General features: G+C 38.6%; 1 protein-coding gene across 1 annotated transcript; it reads left to right on the forward strand.

Annotated features, from left to right (window-relative positions):
- The first annotated feature begins 11,859 nt into the window (after positions 1–11,859).
- On the forward strand, positions 11,860–21,631 carry LOC137655380 (cyclin-dependent kinases regulatory subunit-like). The gene is made up of 3 exons (XM_068389273.1): positions 11,860–12,123; positions 20,779–20,906; positions 21,233–21,631. Exons 1-3 carry the CDS (start codon positions 12,068–12,070, stop codon positions 21,310–21,312), a joined length of 264 nt encoding a protein of 87 aa, XP_068245374.1. The 5' UTR covers positions 11,860–12,067; the 3' UTR covers positions 21,313–21,631.
- Positions 21,632–21,965: the final 334 nt, after the last annotated feature.

A 21,965-nucleotide genomic window follows, 5' to 3' on the forward strand; every position in this document is an offset into this window, starting at 1 on the left:
ATTATTTCACGAATTTATTAACGCAACATAAGTCTTGTTTATTTAATCCTCACAAATGAATAATAATCTTATTATATTTTCTTTCTAATATAAGTACTTTTTACACATTAACAATTATATCTAATATTGTGCGAAGTTAGATAATCGCCAGGGAGGTGAGTATTCCTCAAAATTTAGATCAATGTCTTGAAAATAGACATAAACAAACTTCTTCTTCTATGTGGTATCCAAGGACGTAATAACACTTGTTATGAAACATCCGTGTCAGAGTACTTTGTGATTAATAATTCATGTTTTACTCCAAAAGCTCAACTTCTCCTCGCATAGTTTTACCTTTTATGTATATTAGTCACTAAGGGCCTAACGTTAAGCACTTCTTTATTCTAAATAACTTAGATATTGTTGCCCTATTTACTATGCATCTAGACATCCAGATATTTTTAATATATAAAACTCATTTAAAATTCTATGTAGGTGATTATTGAATTAAATTTTAACCTTTGAGAAGCTCATGCGGTCTTTTTATTTTTCAAGTATACAAATAAATTAGGGGGAATTACAGATCATATAAGGACCAGTTCTAAAATAGAATAAAACAAGTGGGTGACGGCATAAGAGGGAGGGATAGATTATACAATATTAAAGTGATAGAGAAAATTATTTATGTAACCAATGGGGAAAGGGTAAAAAGAAGCTCCTGTAAGAATAAAAAAGTTATTTTATATGGAAGTAAATTAATAGAGGTCAATGAACACATGGATCCAAGATAACATGCAGAGAGATTCCACGGTGAATACAGTCGTAGAATGACGGTTTGTTTTTTTTTTCTTTCTTTTTTTTTTTTGAAGAGTTGTTGAATATGGAGGATGGAAGAAAACAGCTGTGTCGAAAGATTCAGAAGGATTGGGGTAAAGTGAAAATTCACATGGAAATTATTGTTGGGATTTGATAAAGGCATGTGGGAGTTACCGAATTATGATTGATATGCTAGGGTCTGTAAGGTATGTTTATAAAATATGAGTAAGGGGAATAATAGTTCTGTTGCATTTAGGGAAAGGTGACTATAATTATTATAATTCAGTAGTGTTGCTTAATATGTCAGGGATAGAGGAAGAACAGTGTGGGTTTAGACGAGGAAGAGGTTGTTTGTATCAAGCACTTGTTTTTGAATAACTAGGTATAAAAAAAACTTTGATAGTAAAGGAGAAAAGTTATAAGTAACATGCATGAGCATCAATACAACTTGTGACATGACAAACAGCTAGGCCTTGTGAAATGTTTTGCGGTTAGAATGGGATGATTGGGTTGAACTACCGCTAGAGAGTTATTAAGACCTTTGACTGGCCAGACAATACTTTATTGGATCATTTTCTCTGGATACGGCTCGTTTTCCTTTTGCTCACTCACACACCAAATAGTCTGGCCTATTCTTTACATATTTTCTTCTGTCCTCATACACCTGACAACAGTGAGATTACCAAACAATTCTTCCTCGCTCTAGGGGTTAACTACTGCACTGTAATTGTTCAGTGGCTAGTTTCCTCCTGGTAAGGGTAGAAGAGACTCTTTAGCTATGGTAAGCAGCTCTTCTAGGAGAGGGACACTACAAAATCAAACCATAGTTCTCTAGTCTTGGACACAATGGACAGTGCCATAACTTCTGTACCATGGTCTTCGCTTGCCTGAGGGTACACTTGGGCACAATATTCTATCTTATTTCTCTTCTTCGTGTTTTCTTTTAAAGTTTTTATAGTTTATATATGAAAGAATTATTTAAATGTTGTTACTGATCTTAAAATATTTTATTTCAATTGTTACTAATAATAATAATAATGATGATAATAATAATAATAATAATAATAATAATAATAATAATAATAATAATAATAATAATAATAATAATAATAATAATAATAATAATAATAATAACTGTTTTGTGACAAGTGATCTGCTGTAGTCATATTGGCACCACCCGATTTGGCCCTGGCCTTTATTATTATTATTATTATTATTTGCTAAGCTACAACCCTAGCTGGAAAAGCAAAATGCTATAAGCCCAGGGGCCCCAACAGGGAAAATAGCCCAGTAAGGAAAGGAAAGAAGGAAAAATAAAATATTTTAAGAAGAGTAACATTAAAATAAATATTTCCTATATAAACTATGAAAACTTTAACAAAACAAGAGGAAGAGAAATTAAATAGAATAGTGTGCCTGATTGTACCCTCAAGCAAGAGAACTCTAACCCAAGACAGTGGAAGACCATGGTACAGAGGCTATGGCACTACCCAAGACTAGAGAACAATGGTTTGATTTTGGAGTGTCCTTCTCCTAGAAGAGCTGCTTACCATAGCTAAAGAGTCTCTTCTACCCTTACTAAGAGGAAAGTAGCCACAGAACAAATACAGTGCAGTAGTTAACCCCTTGAGCGAAGAAGAATTGTTTAGTAACCTCAGTGTTGTCAGGTGTGTGAGGACAGAGGAGAATCTGTTAAGAATAGGCCAGACTATTCGGCGTATGTGTAGGCAAAGAGAAAGAACCGTAACCAAAGAGAAGGATCCAACGTAGTACTGTCTGGCCAGTCAAAGGACCCCATAACTCTCTGGCGGTAGTATTTCAACGGGCGGCTGGTGCCTTGGCCAACCTACTACCTCAAAAGGCGCTGATCATTTAGGAGTGAGTAAAAAAGTGTAATTTACCACATATAATGGAATTGGCTGATTTTTTTAAGTAGCCTAACTGGATGGTGGTCAATTGGGAGAAGTGGTTATTCATAGAATACGAGAAGCATGGTGTAGGCAGTGTAGGCAATGCAGAAGAATGGTACAGGACTTGAATTATCTGTGCAAGCTAAAGTGGGAATATTTGAAGTGGTTGTTGAACTAACTCTCGTATTTTGAAGTGAGATGTATGTATTGAATGCAAAGAAAGGGAGAAAAATTGAATTTATTCAGATGAACTGTTTGTGTATTGTGAAGTGTTAAGAGAATTGATCTGATAGAAAATTGGGAGATATAGACTACATAAACAGTAAAAATCCTATCAGAAATGAAAGGATTTATAAGAGTATTTTGATGTGGTTTAGTTATGTGGAAAGATTGGACAATATTAGGTGAGCGAAAAGACTGTGGGATTCAGAAGTATCAGGAATCAAAAGCAGAGGAAGACCTAGAAATTGTTTGATAAATAGGGAGAAAAATTTATTAAAGAGGAAGATCCTTTATATCCAGGGATCGTAATAGTCTGTATAATAAAGAGGCAAAGAGCAATGTGCGCAGAAGTTTATAATATACTGCTGATGAGTCACCTGTAGGCCTATAGATGTGAGAAATACATAAATTCTGTGGAAGCTTTACATTTCAGCAGTTTACGGAAGAATGTGGAAGTAACCTGTGTTGTTCTTTGCTGGAGTCACCTTTTATCATTGAAAATTACTTAATGTGGAAAAGTTTACATATATTCTTAACAGCCTTGTTCGTATGCAACTCACAATTAATGTTGATTAACTTGCGATGTTTCATGTATAAAAATCATTATCTAATATCTGTATTTTCTTGTCCTTAAAGGAAAATCGTTCTTTTTTATTTCATTTTGTTATCTTTTGGCCAAAGTTATTTCAGCGAAAAATCCTTGATATCAAAACTAAGTCTATAATGACTTCAATCAAATATATAGACTATTACAGCAATAAATTTAATTATTTAAACCAGGAGCCGGTGTAGAAGGAAATTATCCCACCTGACTGAGATACTCCCCGGGAAAATTAGCCTAGGATAGATCCCCCCCCCCCGGGGGGGGGGAGTAGCCTGGGCTGTTATTCCCCCCAAAGCAAGATAACTTTAACCACAGAGAGTGGAAGGCCATGACACTACCCAAGACTAGGGAACAATTGTTTGATTTTGAAGTGTCCTCCTAGAAGAGCTGCTTGCCATAGCTAAAAAGTATCTTTTACTCTTACCAAGAGGAAAGCAGCCACTGAACAATCATAATGCAGTACTTAACCCCTCGTCAATAATTTTTAAGCAATGGCCGATATTGAAATGTTCCTTCCAAAATTCACGAAGGGTGAGATTGGTGTTGTCTGTGACATCAAAGCATGTCTCGAACAAATGCTTCGTGTACAGTTTTTTAAAGTTGGAAATTACTTGTTGGTCCATGGGCTAGAGTGGCGTGGTGTTGGGAGGGAGATAAAGGACCTTGATGAACCTGTACGCATCAAGAATGTCCTCTTCGAGACCAGGAGGGTGATCAGGGGCATTGTCGAGGATCAAAAGACATTTCATTGGCAGGTTTTTCTCAGCCAAATATTTTTTGACTGCCGGACCAAAGCACAGATTAACCCATTCTGTGAAGAAATGCCGTGTAACCGAAGCCTTAGCATTGGCGTGCCACGTCACTTGCAGTTTTTCTATCAAGATCCTTTGGCTCTTGAAAGCACGTGGGTTTTCTGAGTGGTACACCAGCAGTGGCTTGACCTTACAGTACAGTCACTGCTGGCATTGGCACACAAGAGTTAACCGGTCCCTCTTTGGTTTATGGCCTGGCAGTCTCTTCTCTGTCGTGATGAATGTCCTCCTGGGCATCTTCCAGAAAAGGCCAGTTTCATCGCAGTTGAACACTTGTTGGGGGATGCATCCTTGTTCTGCAATAATTGAGGCAAAGATTTTAACGTAGTCCGCAGCGGCTTTCGAGTCGGAACTTGCTGCTTTCCCATGTCTCACAACTGAGTGTATCCCAGTCCGTTTTTTTTTAAATTATCCAACCAGCCACGACTGGCTTTGAAGGTTTTCGCTGGCATCGAAGTCTCCCCTCTCTCAGCTGCTTGCTTTCCTTTCAAGTCATCGTAGATTCCGCTGGCCTTTTCACAGATGATCGTTTCGGTCACGCTATCTCCCACCAACTGTTTCTCCTTTATCCATATTATAAGAAGCCTCTCCATCTCGTCATGAATATCCCTGCGCAGATTGGAAAGGATGGTTAGTCCTTTGGAGGGCTTGGTGCTCTTTATAGTATCCTTCTGCTTGAGGATGGTACATATTTTTGATGTGCTCCTCTCATATTGGCGAGCCAGCTCAGTCACTCGTACACCACTCTCATGTTTTTTTATTATTTCATGCTTTAACTCAATTGTCATCATACGCTTTTTCTCTTCACTACCCTTGTTTGCACTCACTTGCTTTGGACCCATTCCTTATTCACTTAATTCTGTAATGATTAATGTAAAAAACACATAAAAAATGCAAACACTACAGATGATGCTTGGAGATAACTTTACGCGATGGAGATCTGACGGGAAAGAGAGAGGGATGCTGTCCTCATGAGCAGCCTCTCGCACACTCGGCCGCATAGGGAACCGTCTCGTATCCTCGTATCTCAAATTTGTCTCGTATCTCAGGGCAAAAATTTGCTCGAAACTTTCCTGGTATATTGATACTACTCGGTCTCAGTGCTGCTTTTGATACAGTTGTACACGAACTGCTACTAAATGATTTACGGTTCTTTTGGGTATCCAAAAGACTACTTGGATGACAGAAACTGCTGTGTACAAATTGGAAACTCTCATTCGTCATTTGAACCATTAATACTACTTCATACCTCATGAAGTGAAGTTTAAACTATTTGCAGATGATAGGCCTACACAGGTTTGCTTTATAAATGACATCAGTTATACTTCTGAAACTTTAAATCAATTTTTACCAGTGTTAGGGAAAGGGTTACATTTGAAAAACTAAAACTAGATGGAAATGAAACCGAGTTTATGGTACAGTAATTGGAAGCAAAACAGCTCAAGAAACATTGGGAAGATCCAAATAAATATTAATAACTCGGTCCCGATATAGTTCGTGACCAAGGGTTAACCTATCTCTTGACTAACCTGCCTCTCATTGCTGAAATAAATGATGTGGTAAAACGGCTGGATATCATCTCAGCAATGTTGATTTTATAAAGCATCTGGATGAATATTTAGCATAGAAACTTGTGATGACATGTGAATTACCAGCATTGCCTAATGTAACTCCATCTACTCTGTATACATTCTAGGCCACTCAAAGTGCAACTTGAGACATTGCAAATCATAATACACATGTGCAAGACTAATAAAAGGTGTTCCACCTGGGAAATGGTTATTCCTTTATTGATCGAATTATAATGGTTGCCTTTCAAAGTTAAAACAGAATTTAAGATATATATAGTAATAAAATGACTCACTAAGTTATTCCAACCAGAAGCCCAAAATATATAAGATAATTGCTTATGCATCATTCAGCTAACAATTCGTGTAGACACGAGAATAGTTACAGATGGTTTCAAATATTGGAACCAAGACATATTGTTCTAGTGCTTTTAAATATACGATTCCAAGACTAAGGGCTCCCACTGGACATAGGAAAGACAGATTCTATTAAGGCTTTCGAGAGAAACTGAAGACTTTCTTGTTTTCTAATTGCTTCGATAATATGTATTTGACAATAAACACGCAATATTCTGTGTAATAAACAAAATGTCTAAGAATGAATAGGCGTACGATAAACAGTTCTTGTCAAAGAATTTATTTATGTCACTGTTTCCTTTTGTGGTGAATAAAAATGATGGATAAAGTGGACTGTATACTTAATGTTGTTACTGTCTAAAAAGGCGCTACAAAAGTCTTTTCGTATCAAATACCACTGCTCCCTTTACGGCTTCCAAGGAATAACGGGAGATATCTCTCCCCCAATAAACTATTAATTAGTATAACCGATATTCAATAGCACTACAGTCATATAACTCAAAACAATAGGACTACACTCTAAGTCCTTTCATCTACTGAGCAGTCCCTACTGACATGAACTCAGATCATAAGTTTCTATAAAACACATCGAGAGACAAGTTCCTCTTTATTCTTCTTGCAAGTACTCACGGGTAGAGTGTCCGACCTTAGAGAACCGCAGTTATTATTTCGTTTCTTTAAGTTGCACAAACTTCTCAGTAAGAACACCTTGATGTTAGGTAAGTATTAGATCGATTCTTAATTACCAACTCTGCATTAAGACAAGAACATAAATCAATGGAGGATATCGAAACGCACTTGTTAAATTGTGGTCAAACTTAGTTTAATAGCTAAGTCAAATTTTACATAAATAAGTGATTATGCAAAGACAAACTCAAGGGATTTATAAGTCAATGGCACTCGAACAAATTACGACAAAGTTAAAAGAATAAGGGTAAATCACCACTTCTAATCTTATACACACACACACACACACACACACACACACACACACTACCACCACCATCACACCTGATAGCCTCAAAGTTTGAGCCTGAGGCTTTTAGCAAAAGCTGTCTCCTTCGTCGAGCATTCAGATTTTATACGAGGAAAGGAGACAAGTTATACAATTTCAAAGTATGTAAGACTACCTACAAGATTTAAATTAACAAAAAAAAAAAAAAAAAAAACTTGAAGCAAATTCAAAGATTAACATAAATAATAAACTCAAAACACACAGTATGTAATTTCAAACATATTTCTTAAACGTAATTAGCTAGCTGGTTGGTGGTGTGTGACAAATATGATAATTGTCACTGACATTTTAATGCTTTTAAACAAAGGCTAAACAGTAAAGTAAATGCGCTGGAAGTAGGGCGGATATTGCCAAGCTATCACCTTGTCTCCCTGATTCATGGGTTTTGTGGGAAGCAGTTTAAGCCGCTTTCAAAATTGCTGGGTATTTGCTGACCCAAGCACATGTGTACTGATTCTGTTTCCATGTCAACAGGTACACAGGGGAGAGGGGACGCAGAGTGAGAACCAGTATGGTGCCAGTTATATCACTTGCTACTGCTACCCTTAGACGAGACAAGCCCTCAAACCCCCCAGCAATGTAGGGGAAATAAGAACGCCAAGACTATGTGAGTAGAAGGCCAGTTAAGACTGTTCGAGTCCTACTCGTGAGTGGGCAACTCTCACTAGGCCCACCGGCCATGGTAAGCCTACCACAACCATGGCGGACGTCCATACGCCATAAGACGTCAAATAGTTTCCCTTAGTTATTATAATCTGAATCATGTAAATGTCTCCCCGAGTGTCCGCTCTCCCCGTGTGTAATTATTGTGTTAGTTAAAAGTTAATTCCATTCTATTTGACTGATGAAATCATTTAAGTGCCAGCGAGAAACTTGAAATTCTTCTGTTATGTAATATCAAGATTCTAAGTTATATTTCCCTAGCTTTGAAGAAGATTTATGCTCATTTTGGTGTGAAAATTAACTTAGACAATAAACTCTTACGGTGTAACAATCGTCTAATTTACCGCCTCCAATCATGTATTATTATGTAATTAACCCACGTCCTGTGACATGGGTAGTGTTACGCCCAAAACATCTATGGAGGAAAGCGAACTGGGTGAATCATAGGGCGAACACTGCCCTCGTTGTCTTCTAACCTTTGACCTCAACTAATGGATTCTCTGGCGAGATGTAAACACCTTCAACTATTACCACACGTTGTACAACGCATTCCCCAGAAGTACATATACGAATCTTATTATTAAAACTGAATATCTAATAACATTTTATAAGCATATTTTACGGTGATTGAGCAAACGTAAAATGCTACATACTAAAACCCTAGGGTGCTACTATAGTGTAAGGTCTACCGCCATATGTCGCCTACCCAGGTGGAGGGTGAAGTCTACCGCGTGACCAGCGTCCCAGAGCCCCGCACCTAACGATCGAACATGTGAACTGCCAAAATCCATAAAAAAAGTGACCTGTCCACGTGACCTGCCCATATAAAAGGAAACAAATGGAGCTCCTAAATACATTTTTAACAAACAGTATTACTCCACCTCCTGCTGGTTGTCAATATAAAATGTAAACCAAAGCCTGTGTTACATATGGCATCTGCAGTTTCATACCTTTACACCTCCATGATCACTTTAAAAGTAACGTTAACAATAAATACTGTACTTACATTTCAATAAAAAATAATTCATGACTGCATGCTATAGTATCGGATATTACCTACCTTCTGAAATACCACATAGTCAACAATGGGAGGGCTTCTCTGAAAGTTTTATATTCACCTATTTTCAATTAGTTTTATACAATATTTGTTAGAACAGTGATGTTGACATGTCTACTTTATAATTCTGAAATGGTAATGCTGAGGAAACATGCCTTTAAATACATTTCTAGTATAAAATGGATTAAAATATAATTAAATTAATAAACAGTTCCTTTCAGTGACAGTTCAGAAATGCTGAATATCACAAGAGTCAACCAATTCTTCAATTCGTATTTCATATCTTTCAGAAAAAGAAAAAAAAATTATCTGATCTCTGGAAGTGCACAATTATTCTCCACTCCCTATTGCCCTAATGTTTAAATCAAGTGTTTATTGCTTAAACAATTGTATGAAATGCGCTTTATCTATGAGGGACGAATAATTCAGCAGTAGACCTCAAGCTATAGTACTAACGGAAGGTAGATCTCACGCTATAGTCATATAGTGTGGTAGACATCACTCTATAGTAGCAGTAGCACCAACCCTAGTCATGCATGAAATAAAAAATAACACAAGAGTGTCATTCTTTCGTAAGATGTGGTTCTTTAACTCTTAAACGTTAGTAAGAGTAGCTTGTATTCAATTCTCGCCTTTACCGGCAGCCAGTGTAATTTAATTAGTGCAGGGGTAACTCTTTCCCTATTGTGTAGTCCTTTTATTAATCTAGCGGCTCTGTTTTGTACTCTCTGAATTTTCTTCAGCTGATAATTTGGTAAGCCATAGAACAGTGAGTTGCAGTAATCAATTCTTGAAAATATGTGGTGATTAATGAGTATGGCCATAGATTTTTCATCTAAGTATTTACTAATATATGCTCTGTTTCTGATATGATAGTTACAATTTCTTACCATATTATTTATATGTTCATGCATTGCCAGTCTATCATCCATGATTACTCCAAGATTTCTGACAGATTTCTTTAGGTCAATGATCGATTGACCTATTTCAATTCTTTGGAAGCATTCGATTCTTTTTATATCTTTTTCATTTCCAAAAATAATACATTCACTTTTATCTTCATTGAGCTTGAGTTGTTTTTGTTAACATCCAAGCCTTAATGTCATTCATTATTTCATGTATCTTTCTTTTTGCTTCATCAACTGATTCTATTGGGAAATAGAATTGTGTATCAGCGTATATCTTAAACTTAACTCTGTGAGTTTCAAGTATATTTGCTAGTTCAATCGTGTAAATTTCAAACAGGAGAGGACCTAGTACACTGCCTTGGGGTACCCCTTTGGTTAGTTTTCTTGTCTCAGATTCAACATTTGATATTACTACTTTAACTTTGCGGTTTTCGAGATAACTCACAAACCAGTCATATGCTCGTTCTACGATGCCCACAGCTTTAAGGTCTTCCATCAGATATGTATGTTCTACAGTATCAAATGCTGCACTTAGATCAAGCATCACAAGAATGCAACACTTACCATGACATGCAATAAAAAACATATTTCTACAAAATACGAAGACATGCAAATTTCGGTTTCATTAATAAAGACACAAACGCAATAACATAATTCGTGTTTGCCGATTACCCGACAAACGAATATTCTCAATAATAAATCAATCTATAACCTGTATGAACACGCAATACTAATAGCCTTACGGTAAGAGTAAGATTATGGTTATACAGATGCATATTATTATTATTTTTGTTGACAAAACTTTATATACATTGTAGTACAATATTTACATTTGGTTTACACAAAACAGTGGGTTTTATTCTGTAACAATAACACATCTTCCCTATTACATTATAAAATATTTTGTCCAGAAAAATTAAAATATTTTATTCCATAAAGAAATATAAGGCCATTAATCAACCATCACAACAAACCCCTCTTCCATCAACACTATATATATATATATATATATATATATATATATATATATATATATATATATATATATATATATATATATTTAATTATAAATCGTTGAGAGGAATTTCTCGCACCTTTCCTCACTGGGCCATTTTCCCTGTTGAAACTCTTGGGCTTAAAACATCTCGTTTTTTCAACTAGTTATAGCCTAGCTTGTAATAATAATAATAATAATAATAATAATAATAATAATAATAATAATAATAATAGACCTTTGTGGAGGTCATCCTCCTGAGTCCTGATTCATTATTGTCTTGAAGTATGTAGGTGTTCTCCGTGTGATAGGATCATGGAAAACAACACTTAAACTCTTTTAAGTAAAGTAATACTAACTGAAATATAGAATGGAAGTCTATTTTCGAACCTATGCTGCCGTGCTAAGTAACGGTAATCTGTACATAAGGGTACTGGGGTGGTGCGCATTCCCCCCAGCTTTTGTTTAAAATAGTGTTCGTAAATTAATTGCTTATAATTCTATTTACATTCATAAGGGGACGATAAAATAAGTATCAAAATGTCTTAAAGTAAGACCCTTAATTATTTATACACATATTTTGAATGCAATAAAACTTTAATTAAAATATACACCGCGTATAAACATTTTAAATAACGCCATGTGTTCTTAAATGGAATTCATGCGGACGAAGGTACCTACAGGCGTGTCATGTATACGATAATTAACATACATGTACGACTATTTTAGGTCCAGTACGATGTGTGATGCATACCTTAGGTATAAACATATGTGTGTGGTTAATTAAACAATTATGCTAATCTATTTTGAAATAAGTCAATCATGTAACTCCTTAATAATTATATTGAAACTCTGTACGGTAATTTTGGTTAAAAATGACAATTTTAAGGCTAATGTACGATAATCCAGTCGAAATGATTTGGCAACTCTAGGTACGTAAGCCAATGAAACACGCTATGGCAAAAGAAAGAGTCTTGGCCAATCAGCATCTACCTTGAACTCTTGCGACCAATCACCGAGCAGCCACATGATTTAAACCACCACAGTTCACATTGTTACACGAAAGTTCGCTAGGTTTAAAAGGCCCAAGTGTGTAACGTGCTCTCATCAATTTCTAACTATTGATAGAATTTGTTTTAAGTTTTCGTGGATTGTACTCATCATGCCTCACCGAATTTTCTACTCAGACAAGTATTATGACGATAAGTACGAGTACAGGTAAGGGCTTCTTTTGAAACTATTGTTATTTTGAAATAATTCCTAAATTTGTGGAGTTGTTTCTTTATGCCATGCTAGGTTATGCTATAGCATTGTTAAGTGACTGGTGCTTTGACCTAGGCAAACTTATTTAGCTTTCTGTTAAATTTCGTTTACTGCCATTTTAGAATGTTAGTTAAATTTTAATTCGTTTGCAGGGTTTGTTTTATCTGAAATTGTGAATATAACTACCTTAGTTAAGGTTACCGGTAGGCCTATTGAAGGCATCGCCGTTTTGTGGACCAGACTATCATAGGAGATCGACTAGGCCTAGGGTTAGGGTAGTGATGGAAGGAAGGTGAACGGGTAAAATTATAAAACGGCACTAAATTGTTTGTAGAAATTAAGATGTAATGCATTTTGTGGGGCTTTGAACGATTTTATTATGAAATCCATGAATTTAAGTTATGGTGGGTTGACTACCATAACTGAAAGGCATCAGCTATGGGTTCGGTTTCCCTGACCAGAATTTTAATGCTATTGACATGGCAGACTGCCGGACAAGTAGAAGCCCATATAATTGAATATAGCTGTGCAAATACACTTGAATACCATAGACTACTGGCGGAAACCTCTATTAATGGAGTTAAACACAAAGGTTAATAAAGAAATGGTAGAGTTTTACTGTATTATAGATTCTCATTTTGAACAGAAAATTGTATTGTACTGTATTACAGGGCAATGTAACCAAGGATAAATGACACGCGTTCCCGTGGCAAATGAAGTTACAAAAATATATATATATCTATATCCTACGATAATGGGTGACCCCCCAGTGGGAGCTCGGGCTTATGGGTGGGGAAAACATAGTGGGGAAACAAACCATTTCTTCTATATACCTTAGCGGGGTGAATGTAGTTTACCGGGACGGGGCGATATCTTTCTTATTACTAGCCCAATCTAAGTTCAGCCCAAGAAGGGGTTCTGGGGGCTAGCCCTCGGTGTGATGGTCTGAACGATCTTCCGGTCTCGGAATTCTCCTTGACATTGTATAATGGTTCTTTTCCGCCATTAGCTCGCTTCGGTCGCATGAAAATAAAACATCAAGCTCGTATGTACTGGCAAGCGGTAATGTTGAGCTGCGCATGCTAACATTACAGGAAAATGAAACATCAACCTCGTATGCACTGGCAAACGGTAATGTTTGCGCATGCGCAGATTATTAAGGAGAATTCTGAGACCGGGGGATCGTTCAGACCATCACACCGGCTAGGGGTTGTGACCTGGGAACTACTAGGTTCGGTTAGGTTTGGTTTGTGGGGTTTGTATGATAGCGACAGTGGTTGGGGGGTCGCAGGGGGCGTTAGCACCCCCGTTAGGTCAGTAGGAAGGTATAGACACGGCTTGTAGGTCAGGTTAGGAGGGGAAGTTTGGGTTAGTTGTCCATTTTTCTCGGCATGTCCCCCTAAACTACAAAGGCTCCGTACAAACGAACGAACGAGAGCGACTACAACTGAACCGTAGAATGACCAAAAAAATAAATGAAAAACCTTGCTAATATTAGATTGCACAGCTCAATATTACCGTATTTTTTCATTGGTTTATTATACATCCAAGAAGGTAATGTTTAGAGAAGAAAAGGCTTGTTTTACCATTGTATACAGTTTCCCCATAAAAGGAATGGTATAGTTGTACTGGATCAAGTCAAATACTTGATCCAATCGAATAATTAAATTTGGTGGGTAGAGAAGAAGAAATCTTATTGGTGGAGGAGGAGTATATGCGCAGAAGGTGGAAACCTGCTATGTACAAACGAACGAACAAGAGCGACTACAACCAAACCATAGAATGACAAAAAATAAATGAAAAACATTGCTAATGTTAGATTGCACAGCTCAATATTACCGTATTTTTTCATCGGTTTATTATACATCCAAGAAGTTATTGTTTAGAGAAGAAAAGGCTTGTTTTACCATTGTACTGTATACCTTTTTCCCCACCCAAAACCCCGAGTTCCCACTGTGGGTCCCCCATTATCGTTGGATATAGATGTATATATACTTCTGAAACTATTCATTTGCGATGGGAACGAGTGTCATTTTCGAAGAGAGCGTAATATTTTCTATAGAAAAAAGTAGTTTTTTCCCTAGGTTACTTTACCCTGTAATACAGTACAATAATACCAAAAAATTACTTCTTTTGCTCCTGTTGTTGTCATAGCGTGCATCATTAAAGCCCCCTTCCCCGTAGTTCAGAAAGAGCCTGATAAATGGTGCTTCGGCCATAAGTGACTTGTTTGAACAAAGTCAAGGGCCTAACATTTTATATTTTAAACTTCTTTGTTATTTATTTGCAATATTTGAATGTGTAATATAATCATAGCTCTTATTTTATTGATCACGGTAATATTATAAGGCTAGGGTAGAAATGTGCGTTGGTATATTTTGTGTGATCATTACAAATGGAAGCAAAGTCCTTGTTCAAACAGATTCTGGAGCGCAAAGCTACATCTCTCCCCCTTTGTTAAATATGCATTCACTCCTTTTAAGTCTGTATTATTATTATAATTATTACTTGCTAAGCTACAACCCTAGTTGGAAAAGCAGGATGCTATAAGCCCAAGGGCTTCAAAAGGGAAAATAGCCCAGTGAGGAAAGGAAATAAGAGAATTAGATAACAATGAAAACAAAATATTTTAAGAACAGTAACAAATAAAATAAATTTCATATATAAACTATAAAAACTAAAAGAAAAGAGGAAGAGAAATTAGATAGAATAGTATGCCCGAGTGTACCCTCAAGTAAGAGAACTCTAACCCAAGACAGCAGAAGACCATGGTACAGAGGCTATGGCACTACCCAAGGCTAGAGAACAATGTTTTGATTATGGAGTGTCCTCCTCCTACAAGATAAGCTTATCATAGCTAAAGTCTCTCTTCTCCCCTTACCAAGAGGAGAATAACGTCTTAATATCAACACGCGTAGCAAAATGGTGCACTTGCCAGAAGATAGGAGCAGCAAGATAAATGTTTATTTGTGAGAGAAGCGAGCATACAACCACCAATAATTCATTAGCTCAATTAAGGAGGTATTTGTAGTACAACATGCTACGAACGACTCCATAGAAAATGGGATGGTAACTGCTGTTTTCTATGCGTCTCCAAAGTTCTGGTAAACAAAAGCTTTAGTGTTCTGACAGTTTCATTACTGTTACTTAGTTTTGATTACGGTAAGTTTTTTTATTAAGATGACTGATGGAAACTGTTTGAAAAAGTTAATTTCAATATAAACACAATTAGGCTAGACAAGTGCACTATATTTTAAGGTTTCGAACATAATTGATAATGATACCTAGCACAAAGCCATAGCTTTTCAGTTATGGTAGTCGATCCACCATAACTTAAATTTATGGATTTCCGCCAGGAATCATCTAAAACTTTCGAAATACCCAAAAAAATTAGAAAAGTCTTGTTTTCTACAAGCCATTTATTGCACTATTATATAATTTTACCCAAGTTAATGATCTGGAATCAGTTTCCTTACCTTCTTGTCTTGTCCTATTGACACTGCAGATGTAAAGAACACCACGTAACCTGAACTTTCCCCACCTACCCTAACCTACAAGCAGTGTCTTTACCTACTTGCCTGACGGCTGGCTAACACCCACTTGCGACCCCCTTTTCACTGCCATATTCTTAGCCGCTCGTCATATCACGTACATGTGGCCACTATCATACATACAACCCAGTGTCAATAAAACCAGTATTATGGGTACGGAAATTTCCATGTCCATACAACTTGTGGTAGTCCAGTAATTGTGAAATGTGCTGAAGTTAATTTTTTGTCTCTTTCATGGGAGGTTGTTAGTATTAAACTTAAACCTAGCCATGCTCGCGCGCTCTGATCCTCTGTTATTTCCCCCCCACCCCTGGATTCCCACGTCTAGACACGGCTCTTCCTCACGCTTTGTCATGCGACAGAACAGAGTCGCTCGACGCTCTGTAAGCGCCGGCTCTTGGGGTTCTTGCGTCCCAGTCAAGAGAGGGTTCTCGCGGTTTAACATCCTCATGGAACCAAACCCGCCTCTTCGCTGGTTTCCTCGGACGAAGTATCGTTCTCCCTTTTTGGCGGCAGGGGTGACCCTCCTTCAAGGAGAGACGCCCATCAGTCTCTTAGGCCTCCATCACCGCAGAGACAGCTATCACCCACGTGACTTTGCCCAGATCCTATCCCTTAGGGTAAGCCTGTGCCGATCTTGCCTGCCTGGAAGCCTCCCTCAGGCAAGAGGGTTGAGAAACCTGCCGAGGTTCCTAAACCTTGAGCGATACCTGTTGCCTAAGGGTTTCAGTCTCCCTACAGGTAGCTATGACATAGTTCCTTTGGATTCATTATGCTTCAGGTCGCGTGAACCCCTCTGGGTTCACACGACACGATTCCTGAAGATTCTATCAGGAATCGGTGAGAGAGTTCCTGCGGGTTCTTGTCACAACGATCCCTTAGGGTCACGCGAAATAGATGCACGATCCCTTCGGGGCGTGAGAATGGAATTCACTAAATAAATTCATAATCTCTAGGTTTTCGTCGCTCCGAATCTCTCGATTTCCGCGTTCCAGAGTTTGTTTGATAACTCTATGGTGTACCTCCCCCCCTACGGGATGGGGGATGGATCTTCCAACGTAGCGTGACTTGTTACGTCACTCTACACTCCCAGCTGATGTGAGCTATGCTGGTCTTGCCAGCACCGACCCTTTCGTTTTCGAACGAAACTGTCACCTTCCCTCCACCCTCCCACTTCGAGTGGGTGGGTTTCTAGGCGGCTTATATTTTCTCGTCATCGAGAAACCCTCGACTGCTGGGACGGAAATTAGCGGAGAATGAAAAATTCTTTTCATTCCAGTTCATTTCCCCTGGCAGGCCTTGCCTGAATTAGACACTCGTACTCTTTCGGGTAAGCGGTCGATGGCAATCTATGTCTGGTCTTATTGAAGCAAATCTCCACATACGAGACTTTACCCTTTTCGGGAGAGACTCGTTCCCGAGAAGTTTTGCAGAACTTAAGCAGGTATTGTTAAAACTTTATAAAGGCTGTAAGCCTTCCCAGAGCATGCGCTCTAGCCAAGACAAAACCGTGAGGTTATTGTCTTAAACTCGGGTTCTACCGTTTGATTGGGTCAGCCGCTCCCCTCTTTGTACCTTGGGTACGACGACTTACCGTTTTACACGATAGGCTTCTGAGACTTTTTATTCTACCCATACAGGGTTATTGTCTCAAACAATTAGTCCCGAAGGAACAGTGTTAGCTTACGTTTTAGAACAATAGCAACAGTGTGGGCAGCTTTTCATTACGTTTCCAAACATTTCTAACCCCGCCCACAGGGAACCAGACATCCTTGTCTGTGTATGTACGCTGGCTAGTCCCTCCCATAAGAGGAGGGGCAAACCAAAGGAGAAGTGATCGCTTCTATAACTATGTTTTGTTTGAGAACTTGCGCTCTCGTTCAAAAAAATATTACTTTTAGTCAACAATAAAAAATTCCTTGGGCAATAATGTTGCGATTCGTCGCACATACATTATTCCCGCAACCAGGATTCGCTGCAAACCTTTCTTGGAGGCAGATATTACGCATGCGCTAGCGCAGATGGACAAGTACATATGAGTGCAAGCCAGCTTTCTGCCAATAAGGGCTATATACATCTTGTAATTAGAACTCCGTTCTATTAAGTTGTACTGTATAGCTATATCCCTTACTGAAACCAGGTTATTCAGTACATTACTTAGCTACTTTCCTGTAACCAGACATACGGCATTATGTTCTGCCTTCTTATAGGCACTTTTTCCTTTCTCCCGATCGGAAGTCTTAGTTTCCTATAGTGACTCTGACCGGAAACTTCTTATAAGCATATCTGTCCCCTAGTAAGGAACATTCAATACAATGCTATTTTACCGATCGGAGACGGATAAGTACGAACGTTTTCATTCTAAGGAGGAGGAATCTTTGTTACGAATGTTTTCAATGTTCTCCAACTGAGTTTCGGACATGACTTTTAAGTCGAGGTACGCATATATGCTTGTCATGCTCACAGTTCGGTGTTACTACTCCGTAGTAGACTTATGCTTATTACCCATCCAACAATAGATTGAAGATACGTCTCAATCTCCTCTTGGGGTTGGTTGGATGCGTTTGATAATTACCGTCCGGTCTCTTGTGCGGAAGGTGATCTCTTTGGAGATTCGCTCTTGTAACATAAGCTGTACTGATTAACTGGTGTACCGTAGGGTATCGGGATTATTTGGCCAATCACACTAGATTGGTGGCAGTTGGAGGGAGGACAGGCTCTTCCCCTTCATTGCAAGACGTGCAAATAGTTGCACGCCTTGCATCACCTTGAGATGTGTTTATTGCTATGCAGTTACCCCCCCCCCCCTGGAAGAACCGCGGATGGTGGGTGGCAGACGAGAGTTTCTGCAAAGAGGCCTATCTTCTCGTCTCCCCTCTGGATCTGATGCTCTCTTTAATACATCCAAAGAGGGGGGGGGGGGGGGCGGCATATGCCGCACCATTCCATCCTCATCCGTTGGCCCGATTCAGAAAGGTACCAGCATTCACTTCTCTTGGGGAACCATCTGGTAGTAGGAAGCCTCAGATGAACAGAGGACAGCTAGGTGCCCCAATCTGCTCGCGTCATTCCTGGTACAGGAATGTGCTTGCAGATAATCTGAACAGACCACTCGGATAGTGGGCTCCTAGTGTCTTTGAATCATCTTGTATCCAACAAAGTCTTGACTGTGAGGTCCCCGATTGTGGTCATGCCCGCAACGGCTCTGAACTTCAGGCTCCCCCTCGACTGTGCCCCAGACCCTCGAACAAGATGTATTCCAAGAATGATGGAGCAGCTTAGAGGTGTACACTTTTTCCCCCATTCGGTCTGGTGAGAAAGTCCCCGTCCAAGCCAGGATAAGCAAGATCTTATCAACGACTCCAATAGCTTCGCTATGGCATCATGCAGAATGGTTTCCGGACCTTTTGCAGCTCCCGACGGAGTTCCGAGGGATCTTCCTCCACGACACGATCTTCCAAGCAGTCATATGCTAACACATTCCAAAGTCGTAGCTTTGCTTCGACTTCACCCCTTGGATGGTCCTACACCTCCTCTCTTAGAGAGGCCTATCGCAACGAGTTGCGGAAAAGATGTCTAGGCACCTCACACTTTTCAATGTCTGTCTTCCAGGCGAAGTGTTTGGTCCTTTGTGACTGATGTCGTGGAAGGGGATTCTCTCCCATCGATGACTTTACTTATACAAAGTTTGAGATAACTTGTCCCTCGTCGGATCTCAACCTCCTCCTGGTAACGGGGTTCGGGTCCTGTAGTCCCTGAAGGCCCCTCTCTACGAACCTTTATGCCAGGCAGCAGATCGTTTCTTTACATGGAAGACAGCCCTTTCTACTCACTTGGGCTTTGACAAAGAGAGTTGGTGTGTTGTGTGATCAATCTTCTGATGTCTCCACTCTAGGAGACGGGGAGAAGTAATCCTCAGTGGCGTCCCTGAGTTGATTGCCAAGACTCAAAACCCGAGTGTGCTGTACCTTAGGTGCAGCCCATTCCGGATAGTCTTCGTTCGGTAACCAAAGACCCTTCAACTGGGGTTTTACCCAGCGAGGAGTTTGTGGTGTTACCTTAAAAGAACGACACCAGCTCGCCCCCGTGTGTCGGCACTGCTGACCAGCACGGGGAAGGTCAAGAGGAGGATCACAAGGATCTCCTTCCTCTCTGGGATCGGAAGGCTATTGAGGTTGCTCTCAATCTAGACCCTCCTCCATCCTAGGACTCAGAGCTTGTAACGTCGGTGGCGTTACTACGTCCCTGGAGTTCAAGAAACTACTATGGTGCAGATACTGTAAGTGGGCATGTGGAAGCGTCAACCGACCTTCACGGCCCACGACCTACAAAGACGTAACCCACAGGAACATGGAGACCTTTTACATCGGTCCTGTGGTGGTCGCACAACAAATGGTCTAAACACCTCAGGCTCCTTGAGTGAGTAGCAGAGGGTTGAGGGCTTAAGTTACCTGGGTTAAGGCTGGGGTGAATGATTAAGAATGACTGGTTCCTTTCTTCCTTTCACCCGCTCCCCTCTGGGGAAAACTGCTCTGCAAGCTTCAGCATAGCTGACCTCACCTCATATCATTTTGAGATGTGAAAGCTTTTGGAAGTTGGGTAGCCATCTTTGTGCACTGGGGCGAGCGATCTTTACAGAACGCGCCCTATTATCTATACTCCAATAAAAATGCTTTCTGCATAGTTAAGGTTTTTCTGTCAAACTGTTATGCATACAATTTATTGTTATCTGTGGTATGATTGATATTTTCACCTTTTCATCGTAGGTAAGTGGTTGAAAGGTTTTAATGCGAATCCCAGTTTATGGTAGACTATTATGCATAGATGCTCAGTATATAAAGTTTTAACCAGAATGTGAAATTAATTTTGCAGTATTATATATGGTAATTCAATAGAAACTATTCAAATAACCAGTGAAATAAAGATTTTGGTCATGGTCTTAATACTAAGAGTAACTGCCATAAATTATATTTGTTTCACAAACATCTGTATAGGAAATTACGTTTTCTAATACTTACCTTAACACTGAAGTTTACAACATTGTCTATTTTCTTTTCAGGCATGTAATGTTACCTAAGGACTTGTGCAAGCTAGTTCCCAAGACTCATCTTATGTCTGAAACTGAGTGGCGAAGCCTGGGAGTTCAGCAAAGTCAAGGTTGGGTGCATTACATGATTCATGAACCAGGTAAACTTAATTTTATTCCTTACTCAAATTCTTATTTTTTTTCTAACATTTTCTGAACAATTAATCACTTGAGGCAAGATTAAATGTAGGCATGGAATTTTCTTATTGTGAAATATTTGTACGTTTTTGTTCTTGAAAGTTAGCAATGTAAATAGCTCTTTGTCTGATGTAACATTATCAATCTTACTGGGACTAATCTGCTTAGAAATGTGACCCCATTAGCGTAGAGTAAGTAATTTCAGTACATGATAGTTTACATCTTGAATTCAATAGGTTGGCAGCCCAATTGTTTGCTAATATCAAGGTTTTTATTATTTTTTGAACAGAACCCCATATTCTGCTCTTCCGTCGACCAATCACCACCCCACCACCGAAGATGGAAGATGATGATGATGTGGAAAGTTAAGAGTAAAGGATTTCTTTGCTCTGCTCATCATGAGTGCCGGAATGGCTGTGACTGCTGGTTATCTAGTGATGAATAAGTTTTCCTTTCGATTTAATTTTGATATTTGTCTTTAGTATGATTATTTTTATTGTCTTTTAGCTTACCCAGAAAACATTTATTTCTTTCTGATAGTATGAAACTGTATATATATAGTTACTAAGGATATACATGTTATAGTGAATTTTTAAGTATTCAGCTTTTTCATGTTTATGTACTTTCTTACCTCATCTGTCCCAAGTAAAAATATCTAATCAAATACATTTTTATAGTAAATTCGAAAGTTTTATTTTTATTTTTAGTTTCATATTTTTGTTTGTGCAGACAACAATATTTAAAAAAGTATGAGCCATGCTTTCTTCACTTGTAAAGGATGTTCAAAAGCTTCTCATTATCTTTTCCTTAAACTTTAACCCTTTGTTGTGTCTGAGTAAGACAGCAGTTACTTGGGTTTTATAATTACAGGTATTTGTCATTACATATTGTTTTTGTTTAATTTTTTCTTCTACGATGAGGATTTTTCATCTTTGTACTGTGTAGGACATGAGTTTTGCTATTCTCTTAGAACATCTATCTTTAATCTTTAAAATCTAGAAAATGTGGACTAAAGCGTTTGT

This window comes from Palaemon carinicauda, chromosome 1 (assembly GCF_036898095.1).
Source record: "Palaemon carinicauda isolate YSFRI2023 chromosome 1, ASM3689809v2, whole genome shotgun sequence".
Lineage (NCBI taxonomy): Eukaryota > Metazoa > Arthropoda > Malacostraca > Decapoda > Palaemonidae > Palaemon > Palaemon carinicauda.

What these genes read in the sequence shown, in the direction of transcription:
- LOC137655380 (XM_068389273.1), top strand. Translation starts at nt 12,068, where the DNA reads ATGCCTCACCGAATTTTCTACTCAGACAAGTATTATGACGATAAGTAC. An exon ending in GACGATAAGTACGAGTACAG is followed by an intron (nt 12,124 to 20,778) that starts GTAAGGGCTTCT and finishes TTTTCTTTTCAG; the next exon opens with GCATGTAATGTTACCTAAGG. An exon ending in TTACATGATTCATGAACCAG is followed by an intron (nt 20,907 to 21,232) that starts GTAAACTTAATT and finishes TTTTTTGAACAG; the next exon opens with AACCCCATATTCTGCTCTTC.